Source organism: Branchiostoma floridae, chromosome 4 (assembly GCF_000003815.2).
Source record: "Branchiostoma floridae strain S238N-H82 chromosome 4, Bfl_VNyyK, whole genome shotgun sequence".
Lineage (NCBI taxonomy): Eukaryota > Metazoa > Chordata > Leptocardii > Amphioxiformes > Branchiostomatidae > Branchiostoma > Branchiostoma floridae.
Window position 1 is genome coordinate 3952136 of NC_049982.1, and position 20480 is coordinate 3972615.

A 20480-nucleotide genomic window follows, 5' to 3' on the forward strand; every position below is an offset into this window, starting at 1 on the left:
GTTTTTGTATCCTGGATAGATCTGAAAAATCCAGCAATAGAGGTATTTTGTAGTTGTTGACAATATTGGCTAATTATAATTTTTGAATCTTGTAGCGGTATAACTACACACGTCAGCATCTGAATACGTCATCCTACCATAGTTGACACGACAACACACAATACACACACAACACAACACAATATATAATGTAGCATAAAAACCACGAGGCCTTGCAGCATGCCAAGTGGCACATCCGCATGCTAACGATCATGTACCCGTTCATCAATGACAGGCTAACGTCACATTTCCAAACCGGGGCCCGCCTGGGCTGTTTGTGCAAACGAAAAATAGACATGTATCCGTAAATATATACACAAATAATGCCCACGGCTTTTCTCTTTACGTATCGTGTATTTTGGTGTCTTTTATACCATACAGCTCTGCATCTTCACGTCTACCTTATCCCCCAACGACCAGGAGGTCAAGGGACTAGGTAGGTAGATATATCATACTTTTCCTTCCCGAAAGCTGCCCGGCCGGGCGTTGGTGTGGAAATGTGACGTAGGCCCTAACCGATATGATACACTATAGGAACCGCTAGGACTATGGCCCCCCGGTACACCACCAGACACAGCCTGTCCAGCACGTGGGACAACATCATCCAATCACTCTCCGTCTGTACGATGCTGTACAAATCGTCCTTTCTACAATGCAAACCAGTCTAGCTTCTCCCAAATTACTACTCATCAATGACTTAACCGATGTGGTACACTATGGGAACCGCCAGGACTATGGTCCCCCGGTACACCACCAGACACAGCCTGTCCAGCACGTGGGACAACATCATCCAATCACTCTCCGTCTGTACGATGCTGTACAAATCGTCCTTTCTGCAATGCAAACTAGTCTAGCTTCTCCGATAACTACAACTCATCAACGCTCGTCGTTGAATTAACCGATATGGTACACTATGGGAACCGCTAGAAATATGGTCCCCAAATACACCACCAGGCACAGCCTGTCCAGCACGTGGGACAATATCATCCAGTCGCTCTCGGTCTGCACCAGGCTGTTCTGCTCGTCCTGCCTCTTCAGCCAGCCGTTGAGGCTGTCCAGGCTGGTCCGGATGCCGTCCATGCTGTCCTTCAGCCCCCACATCACGGCGTTGATGCTGGCCAGGACACGCAGGTGGTTCCGGCGCCTGCAAAAGTAAAAAAACAACGAAGTGATATCGATCCAGCTTAGCTCACTGAACAGATTTTCTTCTACCGATCATGACAGAAAAGTTAGACGCAATGTATTTTTACAGGTTCCCTAGCTCATACAGATTCCCCTAGTCTTTTATTTCTTAGAGCCATTTTTCACCGATTATGACAGAAAAGACAGACGCAAAATCACCCAATGTAACGTTTTGTTTTTACAGGTTCATTGTACCATGGTTGCACAATGAATCACTGCTAATTAACGACCCGCCATAAGGACTGCAACCCTTTCCGGTAGCATGTATGCTATGTCGGGTGAGCGTTCGGCTTCTAATTCCATAGTAAGGGCCGCTAACCACTGGACTACACACGCTACCGGACTAGACTGGGCTACCCACACTGAACTATGCACGCTACTTGAATAGAGTCGACTACGCATGCTACCTGCGGGGCATTTCCTCGTCGTCCTCCGCGATGTCCACGGGAGGCGGGAACGGCTGGTGGAGCGGGTTGAACCTCATGATCATGACGTCCTCGGTGAACGATGGCGTCTCTTTCTTCACGCTGCATCGGGAAATGTGCACAAAGATGATATCTGGTTGAGAGGGTTCTTCATTGTGTACAGCACGAGTATCATAATTGTGTACAACATTAAGATATTGTCCGTGGCATCCGTTGGCCGACACTGCCTTTTCCTACATACTAACTATTCTGCCACCGGAGGATCTGCGTAGAGATTATACAACATCTGGAATATACAGGCTATCGAATCCCGAAGCAAATCGTCTGATGGTTGCTGCAGTCTGTATCAAATTTGTGCAGGTGAAAAAATTGAAATTCTTACTCTCGTTTCTTGGTCATGACTCCCAGCAGCATCGCCATGGCCATTATTGTCTGTGATCATTACTCTTCCTCTGTACATGTATCAAAGTTGTGGAGGTAAAGAAAAAGAAACCTTACTCTCTTTTCTGTCTCCCAGTAACATCGCCGTGGCCATTATTATTCGTGATCATTATTATTCCTATCAAAGTTGTGGAGCTAAAAATGAAACCTTACTCTCTTTTCTTGGTCATGTCTTCCAGCAACATCGCCTTGGCCATTATTGTCTGTGATCATTACTCTTCCTCTGTACATGTATCAAAGTTGTGGAGGTAAAGAAAAAGAAACCTTACTCTCTTTTCTGTCTCCCAGTAACATCGCCGTGGCCATTATTATTCGTGATCATTATTATTCCTATCAAAGTTGTGGAGCTAAAAATGAAACCTTACTCTCTTTTCTTGGTCATGTCTCCCAGCAGCATCGCCATGGCCATTATTGTCTGTGATCATTACTCTTTCTCTGTACATGTATCAAAGTTGTGGAGCTAAAAAAGAAACCTTACTCTCGTTTCTTGGTCATGTCTCCCAGCAGCATCGCCATGGCCATTATTGTCTGTGATCATTACTCTTTCTCTGTACATGTATCAAAGTTGTGGAGGTAAAGAAAAAGAAACCTTACTCTCTTTTCTTGGTCATGTCTCCCAGCAACATCGCCATGGCCATGTACTTGAGGAAGAAGACCACAGCCCAGTCCGGCATGTCCCCCTCCTTCCCGGACAGCGCGATCACCACGGTGGTCAGCCACATGAACAGCCCCGCCAACGTGATGGCCACGATGGTCAACACTCCTACATGGACGGAGAGACAATTATGTGTTAAACTATTCACCTTTTTGCTGATTATTTGAATGACTGTTTTGCTAGAAACTAAAATTAAGATATGATTGAACTATGACCTGTTTTACTGGAATATCATTATCTAATGATGGCGACAGTAGAGAGAGTAGGTCAGGAAGTGAGAGAGTGAGTGAGTGAGTGAGTGAGTGAGTGAGTGAGTGAGTGAGTCAACACTCCTACATAGACGGAGAGGGAAACTGCAGCTGTGAAAACTGTATTCTGTGTGGTCATCATGCCCCACAAACAAACTGACGTGCGTCTGTTGTTCATCATTTTGTTAAGTTATCAATTTGTTTGCCTGTTGTGAAGCTGGTGTATTACGCCGAAGGGTGGTTATACCGGTTGTATAGATACCGTTACAGATACGAAAACAATAAAACTTACCAAAGAGCGGGAAGTGCCCCGTTTTCGGCAGGTAGTCGCTGATGACGACCAGCGACACGAACATGGAGAGCAGGATGCTCATGCCCCAGGACAGGCGGTCGCCCTTGTCGATGGGGATGAAGAAGGTGATGCACATGAGCAGGACCAGCACGATGGACGGAGAGACCGTGGTACACATGTGGAACGTCGGGTCACGCACCAGCTTCATGGACAAACACGCCTGGACACACGGGAATGAATGAATGGATGAATGGATGAATGAATGGATGGATGGTTTATTTGATCATTGTGATCATATAGAAAAAATGCATCGCAGCCATAGGCCCCCCAATAGATAGTACTAGTATCTTAAAATAGCATCTGCGGTTTAAAGGGTTTCTGTGTATGTACAATACGTGGTCACAATTAGCATACAACTGATAAATGTTGTAAGCTTACAATTGAAATGAGGTAGATCATAATTTGGTACATTGAGTCTTCGGACCACATCGACTCTGTGGAAGTGGTCAGCGTTTTAAACAGGGAACCCGACTTCTTTATGAAATGAGTGAAGGAAGTCATCTACGTCAGGGCACACCAACCTTCTTTTATTTCCGAAGACCTTTGACACAGTGCTGACGTCACGCGTGCCAGCAAATCACGTGTCTATAACATTCGGGTCAGTGTCCAATAGCCATTATCTGGGACTATTGGACACTGCTTGGTCCGCTTTTGTGCTGTTTTAGGCTGTGATACTGTCCTATACAACCAGTAAATCTGCTTGGAGATTAACATGATGTCAAAACCGATTCACCGTACTTTGCGTCTGTCCGACACCGTCATGTTGACCGTGGCCGTCCACTCGCCGCTCTTGAGAGTCCTGGGATCGTGGCAGCCGTGCACCTCGAAGAAAAATGAAGAAGACAGTTATTTACAGATCCGTGCTCATATGGGACAGTCTACCACAGGATATACAGTCTGCCAGCAAGTGCAGGTTTAAACGGGAGCTCACTGTGTATGTAAATTAATAACTGTATCTGCATTTTATGTAACGTTACAATTTTAAGACCTCATACCTTCCGTACACAAAATAAAGCCCATACCAACAGGCTTTCGATCAGTCCTCAGATCCTTATCGAGTTATTACTAGTAGTTTGTCCTATTTTTAATGTCCCAAAGTCCAGGAAGATTAGCTATCTACATTGTAATGCATGGCAGCTAATGGGATGAATAAAGTTTCCAAGTTACCTCGGCAGTCGTCGTGTTTCCCGAGCAGATGAGCTCCTCTTCGTTCTCCACGTCCGTGTGCAGGCACACCGGGCACGTGATGGTGTCGAACGGAAACAGGAAGTGGTTCAGGTCACACGTGGTCACGATGATGTCCTCTGGAAAATTACATTCAGGATCAGCAGTAGGCAATTGTCAGTCTCTTGCCAGTAAGACTATGAATAGTACGTTTTCTACACAATTTACTTATTTTTTGTACGCTTTGTACGTCTGAGGCAAGTTTCTGCTTTTCCAGGTCACATGTGGTCACGATAATATCCTCTGAAAAACCGAAGGAAAGCTATCAGAGGCCAATATTTAGCTCTTAGCTAAAGGATATGGACGAAGGACTGAAATCCCCTTTAGCTGCTGGCTAAAGAATAGCAGAGACATTTCCGTTTCAATAGCTGATGTTAACAAAGCAAATCAACAGTGCATCTGTTTGTGGTGCTGAAAACCGGATTGCTGTAATTTTTCTGATCTATTCAACTAATACAATCTCTATAAAGCTACTGAAATGTTATACACTAACAACCCTCGGTGACGATATAGTAATCATATCTTACCGATTATCCATGTGACTTGGCCGGTGTTAAACATGGTCAGGTCTGCCTTCGGAAACCCGCCGAAGTCCTTGTCCGCACTGGAACGGACACAGGACAACACAAATCATTCCGTTAGTATTCAAGACCTTGATATATTGTGGCTGAGATGTTTTGTAGTTAGAACAAAGGAACCTGCGCAATCTCATTATTTTTACGTATGCTACGGTACCGTTTCGAACAAGGAGCCCCACCGGATAGCGCACGGGTTGCACTTTCAGGCGTGATTCCTACGTGACCCCATGGGACAACCTGCGGCTACCAGTCTTTTTTAGGACACGGCAGGACCCTGGCCTTGTTTTTTCAATTCGCAGTTAAAATCTAACCGGGACCTGGCGACGCCGCGACCTACTCGTGAAAGCAACGAGAGGCACTCCCACCCCATCGTATCCTGCAGTCAATTGTGGCGTCGGAGATCGACGGGAGCTACACTACCTGTGTACATGGGACCGCAGCATTACGCTATAATAATAATATAGGGTGTATTTTGCAGCCAGTAGGTACCCAAAGTGTGGGTAATGAGGCTGTTTAACGTGGTCGAGGCACCTCCTCGAGTGCGGGACCCCTATGAATAGCGTATGGCGAGGACATAGTCTATACTACGCAAAATCTTAGCGGTAAAGCAGGTGCCATTCAGCTTTGCCTGCACCAGTGCAGTGTAACTATGAAGAAAGGCTATATCGAGTCTGGCCATGAGTTACCTCCGTAGCAGTTTGAGTGTCGGTTTCCAGACAGTGTCGTGGTCAACCCGAACTTTGGAGACGCCGTAATGAAACACGTCCCAACTCAGCCGCTGGTCATGCCACGTCTGTTTAAACAAACAAACAAACAAACAAACAAACAAACACACAAATAAGCAAACACACGAGTAAGTGGTTGTGCTCATGAGCTTTGCGATACATGTAATCTTCAATTCACACACACACTTTTGTAGAAACAGTTTGTGTGTCCCACAGAATATATCTGCTCTCATCCCTGGAAAAGCCTATACTAAGGGCAGGAACTTAGAAACACGGCATGCAAACAATCAAATATTCCTTACCAATCCGACTCGAAAGGCTGTGGTGACGGTCTCTGTTGATTCGTCCTAAATGGAAAAATAACCAAACAACGTAGAAGCCAAAGTCATACCCAAAGTCAAGAAGCCAAATCGTCTCTAGATTACCATTTTACAATGCGTAAACAATCTTAATGATTAAAGAAGTTATTACCATTTACAAATATTTCTTGACATAAAATTTACTATGTGCGGTTGTAGAGCAATCAAGTTCATATCAATACCTCGTCAACATACTAAGGGTTAGGATTGATTTGATTTGATTTGATTCATTAAGATTGGAAACGGTACAATACAAGTGGGTCACAGGCAGCCGTATGCTGGTGTCGTGGCCCACACATCAATACATACATATAAATGGACACACTGGGAGACAGACAACAGAAAATCATTCTGTTGTATTCCGAATGAGCTCACCAGATTGATAATGCTGACAATACTTCCCGCGATTGTGATGTTGACGACCCCCACCGTCGGGGAGAGGGTCGGGGAGTACTCGCCTTCGATGAACTTGTCGTTCAAGAGCCGCTCCCTCGACTCCACTGGAGGAACGAAGGAAAAAAAATGCCCATCATTACCAGTATTTGATATCTTAAGGCCCGTTATGGACCCAGCGGGAGTATTCCGCGTATAGATGACATAGCACGTCCTTCCATGATACTGACCAGGTACTGCGATTTGAAAAAAAAACGACTGCCGTGTTCACTGTGACGTCACCAAAGGAACTTCATTTGACTACCTGGAGGCAGGACTCTGTGCAAACGTCTAAATTCAATGAATTATACTCATTGTGATTGGATGAAATGGTGTATGTTGATTGTTAGTTTGTTTTATTGCGATCTCCATTAGTGTACATCATAAAATCATGCCACTACTCTTCCTGGAGTCATAAATGATGTCATGAGGACTTCAAAACAGATAACAATTAAGTACCTTTGCATATCGGTGCCTCAGTGTCCCATATGTGGTTCCCCAGACACCTGGCCGCAGCCGACCCCAGCAGCGTGTACCCCTGCACGCAGCTGTACGACACCGTGTCTCCCCGGGAGTAGAACTGGCGCACAGGCTTCATCAGGACTCCCCGCTCCGACCCGCGGTCTCGGCACAGGAGCGACTCTGGAAGGGAAGGTGAATCAATCAATCAATCAATTAATCAATCAATCAATCAATCAATCAATCAATACGACTGTGTCTCTTGGGAAAAAAACTGTCGCACCGGCTTCATCAGAACACCGCGGTCTCGGCACAGCAGGTACTCTGTATTGGAGGAGCAATCAATCGATCGATCGATCAATTAAGCAATAAATCAATCAATCAATCAATCAACATTCTTTATTACACAACAGTTGATCCAGCTGGGAGTAGAACTGTGGCACAGGCTTCATGAGAACACCCCGCTCCGACCCGCGGTCTCGGCACCGGAGGGACTCTGGGGGTAGGATCGATCAATCAATCAATCAATAATCAATTAATTATAAATCGATATATCGATCTTGCACAACAATTGTAACGGGTATACTGCATGGCGAATTATAGAGCAGTCCAATGTATAAGACATCAAGAATAATATCTACACATTAGCTTTTAAAAATTAATAAAGAGTTCGTTATAACTAAAGGTAGTCTGCTACTTTATCTAAATTATTCATTCTACAACAATGAGAATGAGTTACATGACAATGTTCTGGATACAAAGTTAGCATCAATTGTGAACGCCAAATATGTGTGTGTGTGTGTGTGTTTGTGTGCTTGAATGAGTCAGTAAACCTGTCAGTCAGTAAGTGAGAACTGCCATCACCATCACAAGGCTTGACGCTGCAGAACTCCCATCCCCCGGCCTGATCCACGTAGCACCAGGGCCTGTCCGTGCCGTCGGGGTTGCGGCAGTAGTTGTCCCGCAGGTGCGCCCAGGGGTACTGCTGCAGCTCCAGCGGCTTCTCCTCCCACCGGTAGCACGACTGGCCCGTCCCCGCCACGCTCTGCACGCCGCGGTAGTTCTCGCCGTTACCATGGTAACAGTCTGAGAGATACGTCGATGACGGTTAGACATCCAGGTAGTAAGATGCGCCAAAAAGCAGTTACTCAAGCAACTGGGTATGTTTTTGGAAACATTTCCGGGACGTTTCAAACAATATCCGTTGTTTTTGTCAGTGACACGGACTAAGAGATAGACGTTGTTTACGAAAATAATTTCATCATGTTGGTAGAATATATGAATGAGTGAATGAAGACCTTTATTGTACATGCATACCCACTGGGTTAGGTACAGGTCGCAACAAAAGATTACAGTTGAGATACATGAAATATATACAGTGTCAACCAACACAGATGAACTTTCAAAATGAACAGCCAAAGTGTTCCCCAAACCTGCAGGGGCTCCGCTCCAGCAGTTAGTGTTGGCGAAGGTCCTGCCGTCTGGACCTGGGACTAGCCAGGCTCCGCCCCACAGGCGCCCTCAAACGAGACGGGAGTTGTACCGACTTTCGACGAACTTTGACCCGATACGTGCATTAGCGGAAAATTCACTCAAAGAAAGGTAAAAAAAAAAATGTTCCCCAACCTGCAGGTGCTCCGCTCCAGCAGTCAGTGTTGACGAATGTCCCGCAGTCCGGCACCTGTGACCAGCCTGTCTCCGTGCCGCAGGCTCCTTTCAGCTCCTCGCACCAGGACCGGCACGGGGGGTCCCGAGTGACGGAGGAACATGGGGGGACTAGCAGGTAACACACAAAATCTTGGATCTGAGAAAGTAGAGAGATGAAAAAGTAAACCTATGTGTAGATATGAATTCAATCGTTACTCTAACTAGCGGGGAAAAGAGAGAGAGGGTCATCGAGTGGGAATTTGTGAGTGAGTGACATTGAGTGAAGAACCACCAGGTAACACAAGAAATCTTGGATCTGAGAATTTAAGGAAATTAACGAATAAAACAAAGGTTACGCCAAATAAAGCACGGATAGGCTTATGTCACATTTCTAAACCGGGGCCCGGCCGGTTTGTAATGACCTTTACGTATAAATTTATCTATTTTCGTTTCCACAAACAGCCCGGCCGGGCCCAGGGTTGGAAATGTAACGAATGAAATGCAATAAATTAATGAAATCCAATAAATCAGCACGAGTCAGTAGAGTTTGCTAGTCCATGTGCCAAAACTAACTTGTTGGTGACAGGTTTTACTAGAAAGCTGCTTTATTCCGAGAAACCCTTCCCAGTTTGTGACATCTGCCTCCGACAGGTGATGGAGAAAGTTTGGGAAGGCGGTGTACTCCTGCGGGGAGCACATGTCGCGGAGAGCCCCCTCAGGGATAGTACGGCACTCTGCGTAGAACAACAAACAAACAAACAAACAAACAAACAACGCATTAGTTCTCAAAGTGTTTAAATCTATGGATGATTGAGATAATTTAGTAATTACTAATACAAAATACCACAACTTGAGCTATCATTGGAATGTTGATACTGTGACAGCAAAGTTTTCTAGACAGTCATCATCAGCCTCCACCAGGCACGCAGAATAAACCTAGGAGAAACTTATACTGCTGTATTAGTTTATTTGGTTGGTATTATTTTCTTCCCGCTGTAGTATTGTTATCTATTTTTGGATCCGTGGTTTATGTTTATGTTTTGTCTCAGTTATTGTCTCCATCTCTATTGTCATTATGTATTCTTCTGTTATTTCTGTTTATTTGAAATGCAATAAAAAAAAAAAAAAAAAAAAAAAAAAACCTAGGAGAAACTTGATGAAGTGCATAAATTATCAGAAGATTCAGTCCCTAGAAAACCACAAATATGAATGGCAAATGAACCCATTGGTAGTTTAACTTCTCTACCAAAATAATTCTCCTATAGCTAGTGTAGTTAGTATGGTAGAAACTATGTCATCACAGAATACAGCCCTCGAGCCTCTTGTAGATAACTTACGCTTTCTCTTTATAAAAAATATCAGAAACACGATGCATGTACAAGGGTTACTGTTGACAATACGAGAATAATATGTGTTAGGGAGTGTGACTCGCAAAAACTAAACAGCAAAAAGATACCTTAGTACTATTATAGATGCGTTACTACTCACCACAGACAGCCTGGTCGCTCCCGTCCCAACACTGAGCAACACCCTGACACATCAGGCTCAGCGGGACGCACTTCTTTACGTCTCTGCACGAGAAGTCTGTCCCTGTGCATCGTGCTGATGGCGACAAAGACATGTCACTGATAAAGGTAAAGGTTACGCACTCATCTTCAGCTGAGGTGAGGAATGATGCTTTCAACCGAAAATAATTTCATCAGGTTGGAAGTTATAGGATGCTGGAGTTTTCTTTTAAACAGTCAATAATCAGGCAATGTCTCTCACCTACTTACGTTTCGATGTCTCGCAGAGTTCGAGGCCATGGATCAATGGAATTCAGACAGATTGCTGCGAGAGGCAATGTGTGCAGACCAGGCACACAGGGCAACACACAAACATACAAACAAACAAACAAACCGTGTTGACAAATCTTACCTTTTGGTGCACTTGTGTACTTTGCAGATATGACGGCCGTTTTGTCCGTTAATGACGTCACGTGTGACGTAGAAGCGACGTAGACCCCGTACACTACCACTGTAAGCGCGGAACTGTTGGAGTATATCGGGCTGGTGGGGCCGCTGCCACAGAAGGTACCTTCAGCGGTAATAACATGGGTAATGGTCGACATGACTCATGTGCGTGCCACAAGGTGGAGGTAGACGTCTTGGCGCAAAGTGATCGACTTCAAATAAATTATGCAACCCGACTTTGGGCAACATGTTTTGCATTTTCAAAAGTTTAAATAGTGCGATAAAAGACGGTAACAACGCCTATGATAGTCTCCATCTCGGCGCGCTGACGTTTATATTGATTAGGAGGGGAGAGCGTAGATTCAAGAGTTTCAACATGGGGCGCTTTATAATATGCTGAGAAGATCCTTTTTGGGGGCCTAGACGACTTCCCCGACAATAGAGAACTTCAGGCCCATGTTAAAAATCTACAACTAGGGCCTCTCCCAGAAAGATAAAGTTTAGCACATATGGAAAGTTGTGAAGTAGAACAACCTTTGAAGAGAAAGAGGTGATGCTGTGAGGGATTATTTTGTGTCGCTAAACGAATATGTAGCATTCCCAATGTTTATGCTCACTCTCTATCAGATTCGCTGACAGAATAATACATCTCAAATTGTTCATACTAACAACAGGATGATGAAAAACAAATGTTTGTCATGCCATATCCTGATTTTTTGTTGGAAAGTAACTTTGCGGAACATTTTAATTACCTTTGACTGTGTATTGTCCATCCGGCCAGTTCCCTTCGATGACGTGTATCCGGTCCTCCGAAGATTATCTTTGACATCATTAGATATATTCTTATGTGTCTTGTGTTCCATGGGCAAGATGATTTGTTTGTTTGTTTGTTTGTTTGTTTTGATTAGTCTTTTATTTGATATGTTTGTCAGTTTGTCGGCTTATTTAACAACCCGGTGATTTTTTCAGATCATCATCATCATCATCCGGGCGTGCTGGTTGCACGGACGGCCATGACTCTCTTCCTCCATCCTTCCCTATCCCTAGCCTTGGGCAGTTCTTCAGCCGAGCAGCCAGAATCATCAAAGATGATGTACATATGTTTTGCGTGGTCTTGCGAGATCTTGCGAACTCTTAATATAACGAATTGCAGGGAACCTTATAAATTTCAATATGATTCAATATAGGTTTCTTTGCCGATGGCTGGTCTGTTGTGGCAAGTCACATTACAATGATCAAGCCATCATACAGTCTCTAGAAACGTCGGTAGAACATTAAGATAAGGCGTACCTACTAAGGAAACTGAAATTGAATTGATTTAACAACGTGATGTAAATATTTACATATTTCAAAATAACGATAACTATCAGTGTCAGCGCGGACGTATATCGTCATTAATCATCTGGACATACCGGTAACTTCCACTCGCAGTGGTAGTCACGGGTGTTGCTGTAAGAGAAGTCACCGTCCAACTCCAAACTGCAACTCTCTGTTTCAGACTCGTCCGAAGGTGTTCCAATGTCTGAAAGCAGGAACTTAAACAGGTTATGCGAAATCCCATCAAAGTTATTTGCATATCCAAAATTGGAACCATGTACAGAAAAGCTAGAAATGAAATTCCTTTTAGATACAAGCCTTGGGTCTGGTGTGCCATATTCTACTGATCGGCAATCGCACTGCAATATCGCCACGACCTGATTGGATTTGCGAGACCCCTGATGATATAATGCAAAATCTAAATGTATGTCTGAAAAGACGGTAAGACACAAAAAGCATAAAAAGTTCGTTTTTATCTATGAAATTTGTTAAACGATTTGTCAAATATTAGACAGGGCGCGGGGTGGTTGCAAAGAGCACCACCCACAGGAATGGGGGTATTACATAGGATCCTAGACACGGCAAGCAATACTGATAGAAACGACGAAAACCCTACTCACTGTTGCAGAGCGGAACGCTACAGTACTGTGCCTCCAGAAAGCCCATGGTGTTCCGCACAAAGCACATTGGTTTGTCCTGGTAGGCGTACACCTCTGCATGGGGGCTGGCCAGCACGCGACAGAAGTTCCCCTCAAGGTTGTACTCACCCATGGGATCCGCATCCCGGAAACCCCCTAAAGACTCCTTCAGTGCTGAGACCTAGGAAAACAACATTGTAACAGGTCATATTACCAAACAAGCTTAAAATGTAAACATGATATCTAGAATGTTTAACTCATCAAAAATACTCCGATGTTTCTTATACTTTTTCTGGTATCAGATCATTGCTGTGTAGTTTTGGAACGAACCATTTGTACATATCATGTATTATGCTGCATGATAAAAGAAAAGTCACTACCTCGTTGACAACTGCAGTCCACTCCTCGCAGGCCTGACCCAACTCTGTCATGTCCCAGGTACCACGGTAGTTGTACCCACGCCCGTAGTAGCAGTCTGTGGTGACATAAACATGTTTACGGAAAGTTGAAAAGATTTTTACTTGACTCAATTTTGTTTCCAAGAGTAACAGAACAGATATGCAGATAGGTGCATTTAAACCTGCACAAGTGACCACATGACTGTACAGGGCCCACATAGACGATCGGTGGCTCCATAGGCTATTTTGCTGACTGAAACAATGTGTATCTATAGGCCACCTCTTTTCTGTTATCGATTTCATCAAGTCCTTTTGAGTAATCGATTCTTCAATATGCGCAGATTTGACTGTCTATAATTGAAAATTATGCAGACGCAAGTATTTGAGGTCTGCCAGGAGAAAAATGCTTATGAAAATTGCACCATCTTCACAGTAACAACGCTAGTAGGAAACGTTCACGGATCGACCTACCGGAAAGCGGGAATTCACAGATGAACTTCATGTTGGCGTCACACGAGGACGCCTCCCATGCCGTGCCCGGGCTACTGTCGTCTGCCAAGTTGAACGAGGCGCAGCTCCTTCCGGACGAGTGTTTCGGTTCGAGAATCTTCCAGCTGTGGAAGGTGCCGAACCTGAAATATGCATGTAACAGGTTATCCATTGTACTCGAAACTGACTGAAATATGTGTGTACCTGAAATATGTACTGTTTTATCGACTGAAACATTTATGTACTCACTGAGTACTCAATGACATTGCACTTAAAGCTGGAAATAAACTCGTTAAAAAGAAAACAAGTGTCCATGCAAGTGAAAATAGTTCGATAGTAAAAGTGAAACGTGGTATCCAGTGACTGTAGTTTTCAACTTGGTAAATGATGCCAGTCTACCACACTAGTGTCACTTAGTCACTTCTTGAATACGGAAAAAAATATTTGACGGATATTATTTGGAAAAAAAAAGGTGCCGAACCTGCTTCCATCTGTCCACGTCCAGGAATCCGGTCCCCCTGCTTCTGGACCCACCAGGCCGAACCGTACAGGCTCATTTGCATGTTCGGGATCATTCAGGATGAGGTTGAAGATGAACTGGTTGATGTCCCGGTTTTGGGGCAGGGCCAGACTCCCGCCCAAGGATTCGCACATTCCCAGGGACTCGTCGTAGGTTCGCTTTTCTTCAAAGATCTTGTAGAGCTTGCCATTACACTGCTGGTAGCCACTCAGTTGCTCTAACGAACACAAAATATAAAAAAGGCCATGAGAAAAGATTTGAGTGTTGATATATCCATATAAAAAGTCATGTCTGTTTATCTACCTATCTATATCTATATATCTACATATCTATCTATCTATCCAAGATGAATCTTTCTGCGATGGATATAAGGTTTTCAAGCCTAGCAGAGCAACATTGCAGAATGGTTCTCTCTCATCTCCCTGCAAGAAAGACTGACCCTGGCGAGGGATAGACAGGCCTGGAGACAGCTCTCTATCTTCATATATTTCTAGGTAGATAGGTAGGTATATATAAGGCTTTCTTCGAGTTTTCTTCACCTTCGATTCGCTCAGGTTCAAAACACTCCGTGACTGGCAGATCGTCGCAGTAACCGCTTTTGAACAGGACCTTCTCCTCTTCCAAAAGGGTGTCACAGTAGATGTTGGTCTCTACGACATCTTTGCACCATGCCCAGCACACAGGCTCTGCTACTGAAATCGTACCTCTAATGCGGAAAGAAGAGTAAACGAGCCGTCAATATACCGTGAACCAACTGGATGTACAGACAATTGTTTGCTGCATTTGCAAGGGATGTAGCCCTGGTCAGGCTCCCGGGAGCCGCAGGGAATACCAGGTTATACACACAAAAAAAGCCTGTGAACTGCCCGACAGAACCTCCTTTTCAATTGGGACCGTAGCATTTAGCGCGTAGAATGGTGGGAAATATTTGTGGGGTACGAGGGCTAATCTTCAAGCAGATCCTACGGTAGTATAAGATAGTATCAAAGCCTGGCATAGGGGTTTAGCCGACCTCCGGTAGCCAATGCTCACACCTAGGTCATCTAAACTCATTTGCCGGCTTTTGATACATTTACAAAGTATCTTTTAGCTACCATAGGATGTGCTTGGAGATGAGGCCTGACCATTGTTCAACGTACCTATCTACGCAGTTCGGCGCCAGCATCGCACAGGCAAACGCCAGGCTCTCGGCGTGGCAGGTCGAGGCGGGCTGGCTGCGGAGGGTGCTGGTGGCGTTATACTCGGCGGAAGCGAAGATCTCTTCGGCCGTGAAGTGCCCTGCGTGGTTGGGGAGGTAGACGGAGGCGGAGAATCCCCTGGCGGCGTTGCAGAACTGCAGCTCTGGTGGTACCTCTTGACATTCTGCGTCCAAAAGATAACAAAAGTATGAGCAGTATCATAGGTACCATGTAGCAACTCTCACATATGTCAACTGTGGATTCAAATGTCCATCATGTGGTATAGTATTATTCTTAGACTTAGCTGGTAGTTGTTGACAAGTTGCTATCAGGACTTAGTCTAGAAGATAATATTGTCTCCATTTTGTTCCCTGACAGAAACAGTCAACGGTGTTTATGTTTTAGAAAAATAAATTCATAATTTACTTGAATACAAATTCTTTTGTTTAGAAATAGATAGCTTAGCATAGGTGGTTGACAGAAGGAGTAGGACGAAACGTATATTGTCCCTGTCCCTTTGTCCGACTTTTTTCGTGGAAAGGAAACCGCTTACCGTAAGGACACTGCCCCTCCGTCAACGTGACGTCATCCAGGGCAATGTCTCCAAATTGATTATCACCCCTCGTTGCTTCAAACGACAGCTGAAATAAAGGTGCAAAATATACTTTTTCGATTTTTGACAGAATATGAGAGAGTGGTGCCTATCCATTCACGACAGGTACATTGTAACATGAGCTGACAGGTAAAATGTCAGGTGTAACATGAGTTCAGGTAAAATGTCAGGTGAAACATGAGTTCAGGTAAAATGTCAGGTGTAACATGAGTTCAGGTAAAATGTCAGGTGTAACATGAGTTCAGGTAAAATGTCAGGTGTAACATGAGTTCAGGTAAAATGTCAGGTGTAACATGAGTTCAGGTAAAATGTCAGGTGAAACATGAGTTCAGGTAAAATGTCAGGTGTAACATGAGTTCAGGTAAAACGTCAGGTGTAACATGAGTTCAGGTAAAATGTCAGGTGTAACATAAGTTCAGGTAAAATGTCAGGTGTTACATGAGTTCAGGTAAAATGTCAGGTGTAACATAAGTTCAGGTAAAATGTCAGGTGTAACATGAGTTCAGGTAAAATGTCAGGTGTAACATGAGCTGACAGGTAAAATGTCAGGTGTAACATGAGTTCAGTTAAAATGTCAGGTGTAACATAAGTTCAGGTAAAATGTCAAGTGTAACATGAGCTGACAGGTAAAATGACAGGTGTAACATGAGCTGACAGGTAAAATGTCAGGTGTACATGTAGTTAATTAAATAGTGTTATATTGAAGGGTTGACTCCAGATATCCAGATTGACCAGCAACTGTAAGCCCTCACACGTTTCCAGGCCGCACAAGCAAAACATGGCAAGACTTATCACCATCGATTGAAATAAGGCTGAAGTTGAAACATAAAGAACTTGCTGCTGTTGCAAGTATTTTTCCGTTACCTTGAAAGATGGGCTGAAGGTAAGAAACGTTACTGAGCCCAGCTGCCACGCGTCGCCCTGGTCTCCCTGCCGTTGCCAAAGGACCAGTTCAGCGTCTTCGTCGAGAATTGCCGTGAGTGTGCCCACGCCGGACCCGTACATGTGGTAGTACCACATCAGACACTGCTGCCCGGGGGGTCTGGTGATGGCTGTGGAGTTTAGATGGGCCCTCCAGCCGCCCCTGGCTGATGAAGCTTCGATGTAGATGTAGGAGCCTTATCAAATGGAACAAAGCATGATCATTATCTGTCTTTATCTATATATATTGTGTTTGCCTGTGTGTGTCTTTATGTACCTGTGCTACAAAAACCATGCGTGCTACCACCCTCATTTAATAAGAACAAACTAAAATTACTGCAGAGATCATTTTCAAATTCTTCTTTTTTTGTTATCGGAGATACATGTATTTCATTCCCCTACCAGACCCTGTAGTCCTGTCCCCCGGTGGGCCCGTGGACTGCGAGCTGGTGGGACCGGAGATGTGTGTCCAGTCGAAATCGTCGTCAGGGCTCTGGAAGAAGCTGCAGAGGTTCACGTCGAAGTCACAGTCCGCCTCCGCGTCGCCTGGCAGAGGGTCGATATCAATGTGATCAATACAGGGCAGGTTTAAATAAGTATGTCTTTCTCTCCTATTCCGTAGTCTCTACCAGACTGACTACGCTGGCTATTATTACAGGAATAAGAATTTACCGGGGGAGTTTTGCAAACAGAGGAGTTGGTCGGCCAGTTGTTTGGTTGGTCGGTCGGCCGTTGGTCCAGACCTCTCCGGAGAAGAAACATGCACCTACATGTAAGCGTGGACTGAATTCCTTTGTCAATTTCCCGATTTTTTGGCCGAATTCTACGATCCCTGTCACCTCGTAGGAAGGCCTGATGGAAGCTACCAAGTCCGTTCATCTTGATAAAAAATCATTGGAGTATCTATTTACTGAATGAATTCTTCCCTCTAGACCAGCGTGTTTCTAGGACCAAACGAAAGATCAGTACACAGTCATTATCCGCCTTATTCTGAAAATACAGGTAAACTTTCAAGCAACCTAGTATGATGTTGTACACGTATCGATGTACATGTAGAAGACCTTACGAAAGCTGCTACATGTATGCTTTTGTTGTTTCAATAAAGATTACTCTGCGTATACACATAGGCAGCTGTAGCATGATTTATTCTGAAAACGCAAAGAAACTTTCCTGCTTACCTATAATCTTGTACACATGGTTTGCCTCCGGACCCCCTCTCCCGTTGTAGCCGCACCCAGTGGAGGCCCCGTACATCTGATATGTGACGTGTGAAAACAGCGACGTGCGGCACTCCCCGCCGTTCTGCACCGCAAACACAGTGAAGTTCTGTTCCAGTGCCACCGCGTAGCACTCGTCGACGGCGTCGGCTCGGGTCGCCGGATCCCTCGTCAGGGCCGCGTCCACACCTTCCCGGCTCGGCATGGCCACGATGCTGCCTGTGTCGGCCCAACAACCGAGGGTACGGTATGGTTTCGGCGCTGAAAAACGGCAATATTGTTTCACTGTTATTTGTTAACAAGTAAGAGAACTGTTCTATCAAAAGCGAATTAAACTTGACAACTAGATTACGTAAAAGGCAAAGCCACAACGATGATAAAAAAAGGTGCATTTAAATAACGTACATTTTCAGAACTACTCTTGCATTGCCCATTTCCTGAAAGGTGCTGATTGAGGAATCTTATGCATTATAATATGTGCGTCGAAGACATTTCAACAAGTTACCATTGTGTTCATTACAAGCTGTAATTATATACAGAGTTGCACAACTTAATCTAACAGTAGAATCTCTCCATATGATTAGGTCAAGTTTCCAAACCAGGACCCGGTTGGGCGGCTTTCGGGAACGAAAAAGTGTAATAGAAAAGACAGCAAGGCACACAAAGCGCAATTAAATTAGTCATAAGAATAACTCATGTATATTCCATGATAGACACTTTCATCTTTCGTTTCCGCAAACATCCCGAACGGGCCCCGCTTTGGAAATGTGACTTAAGTATTAAGGTGTGACAAAGGGCTTTTAAAGAGACACAGTAAAAGTCCCTGTCGACTCACATGTCGGCCGTTCACACATGTAGTGTCTCTTCTGTCCACATGGCTTCCCGTGCCAGCCTCGGTTGTTTTGCCCCACGCAGTCTGAAGAGCTCTCGCCGTCAAACCAGTTCCTAGGTCAAGTCAAGAAGGGGTTCACTTGTGTATTGAAGATGCATGCACTGAACTTATATTTACCTTTGCCAGAATGGCTAAGGTTATGTTTTAGGCTTGTGAGTCTGTGTGTCTGTGTGTGTGTTAACAGCATAACTCGAGAAGCCTTTGATGGATCCCAATGATATTTAGTAGGTGGGTAGAGGTCGGGAAAACAAAGGTCAAGTTCGATAATGGGCCCCCTAGCGGCTTGCTAAGGTACTGCAGCAGAACCTCAATTTTTTATATCTCGTGTTCTGGACATGCTGTGGTCATGATTTTTGACTGGTAGATAGCCCTTGGGGCAGAGAGTAAGTGCAGTGAGTTTGGACCCCCTAGCGGCTTGTTTGGAACTGCAGGCGCCGGTTTCCTTTCAAACTTTGGACGAGAATAACTCTACAACGTGTTGACGGATCGTCATGATTTTTGGTATGTAGATAGAATGAGTGATGACTTACATAATGATATACTAATTTTGCAAATCAACAGCTGATTTGCATAATTAATGAGAAAAATTTATAAATCCACTGCATTCCATGATAGGACTTTCAAACTTGTTACATATGTAGCTGGGAAGGAGAGAAAAGTCGATGGATATCAATTATGCAAATGATGGCCTCATTTGCATAATTAATGAGAAAATAAGAACATGTTGACAGATCATCATGTCTTTTGGTATGTAGGTAGCGTAAATGAAGACCTACATAATGAGATACCAATTATGCAAATCAACAGCTAATTTGCATAATTAATGAGGATATTTTATAAATTCAAACTACATTCCACAATAGGACTTTAAAACTTGTCACATATGTAGCTGAGAAAGAGAGAAATGTCAATAAATGTTTATCATGCAAATGATGATCTCATTTGCATAATTAATGAGAAAATATGAACGTGTTGAAGGATCGTCATGATTTTTGGCATGTAGATAGCCTAAGTGAAGACTTATATAATGTGATACTTATTATGCAAATTAACAGCTAATTTGCATAATTAATGAGGAAAAGTTCATAAATCCACTGCATTCCATTATAGTACTTTCATCAAAGTTGTCACATATGTAACTGAGAAAAAGGGAAGAGAAAAAGAGGTGTATTTAAAGACTTTGAAAGAGAATAAGTCAAGAATGGATCAAAGGATCATCATGATTTTTGGTATGCTGATAGATATCGTAAATTGTAACTTGAGATCTAATTTGCATAATCAATGCCGCAATTTTATAAACCAACTCCAAGCATACAATTATAAAGAAAATGAAATGAGTAATGCATTTGTCTACAGACATCATTCTACATAACAAACCTGGTTTATTTGGCAAAGGTATGTGTTCGTGGAACTCTAGTTGTACATATATTTGATATGGCACGTCCCCACCATACATTTGTGATATTTTTAGCTCAGGAACGCTGCCAGACGATGACAAATCACAAGGGGCATTTCTAAATGTCATGGAAAGTAGAATCGTATATGGCATTAATAATTGCATATGGCCAGTTTTCAATGT

At 43.9% G+C, this 20480-nt stretch overlaps 1 protein-coding gene across 1 annotated transcript; it reads right to left on the reverse strand.

The window, feature by feature from the left end:
• Positions 1-523: 523 nt before the first annotated feature.
• LOC118413031 lies at positions 524-18974 on the reverse strand. The gene is made up of 29 exons (XM_035816170.1): positions 18845-18974; positions 17971-18270; positions 17195-17338; positions 16736-16989; positions 15812-15899; positions 15220-15442; positions 14620-14786; positions 14042-14297; positions 13543-13703; positions 13054-13148; positions 12656-12854; positions 12131-12240; positions 11471-11525; positions 10684-10842; positions 10255-10368; positions 9340-9500; positions 8746-8923; positions 7984-8205; positions 7120-7302; positions 6604-6728; positions 6172-6216; positions 5831-5937; positions 5094-5170; positions 4510-4646; positions 4081-4164; positions 3283-3502; positions 2682-2850; positions 1629-1748; positions 524-1183 (listed from the first exon to the last, which is right to left on the reverse strand). The coding sequence occupies exons 1-29, from the start codon at positions 18861-18863 to the stop codon at positions 934-936; spliced, it is 4422 nt and encodes a 1473-aa protein (XP_035672063.1). The 5' UTR covers positions 18864-18974; the 3' UTR covers positions 524-933.
• Positions 18975-20480: the final 1506 nt, after the last annotated feature.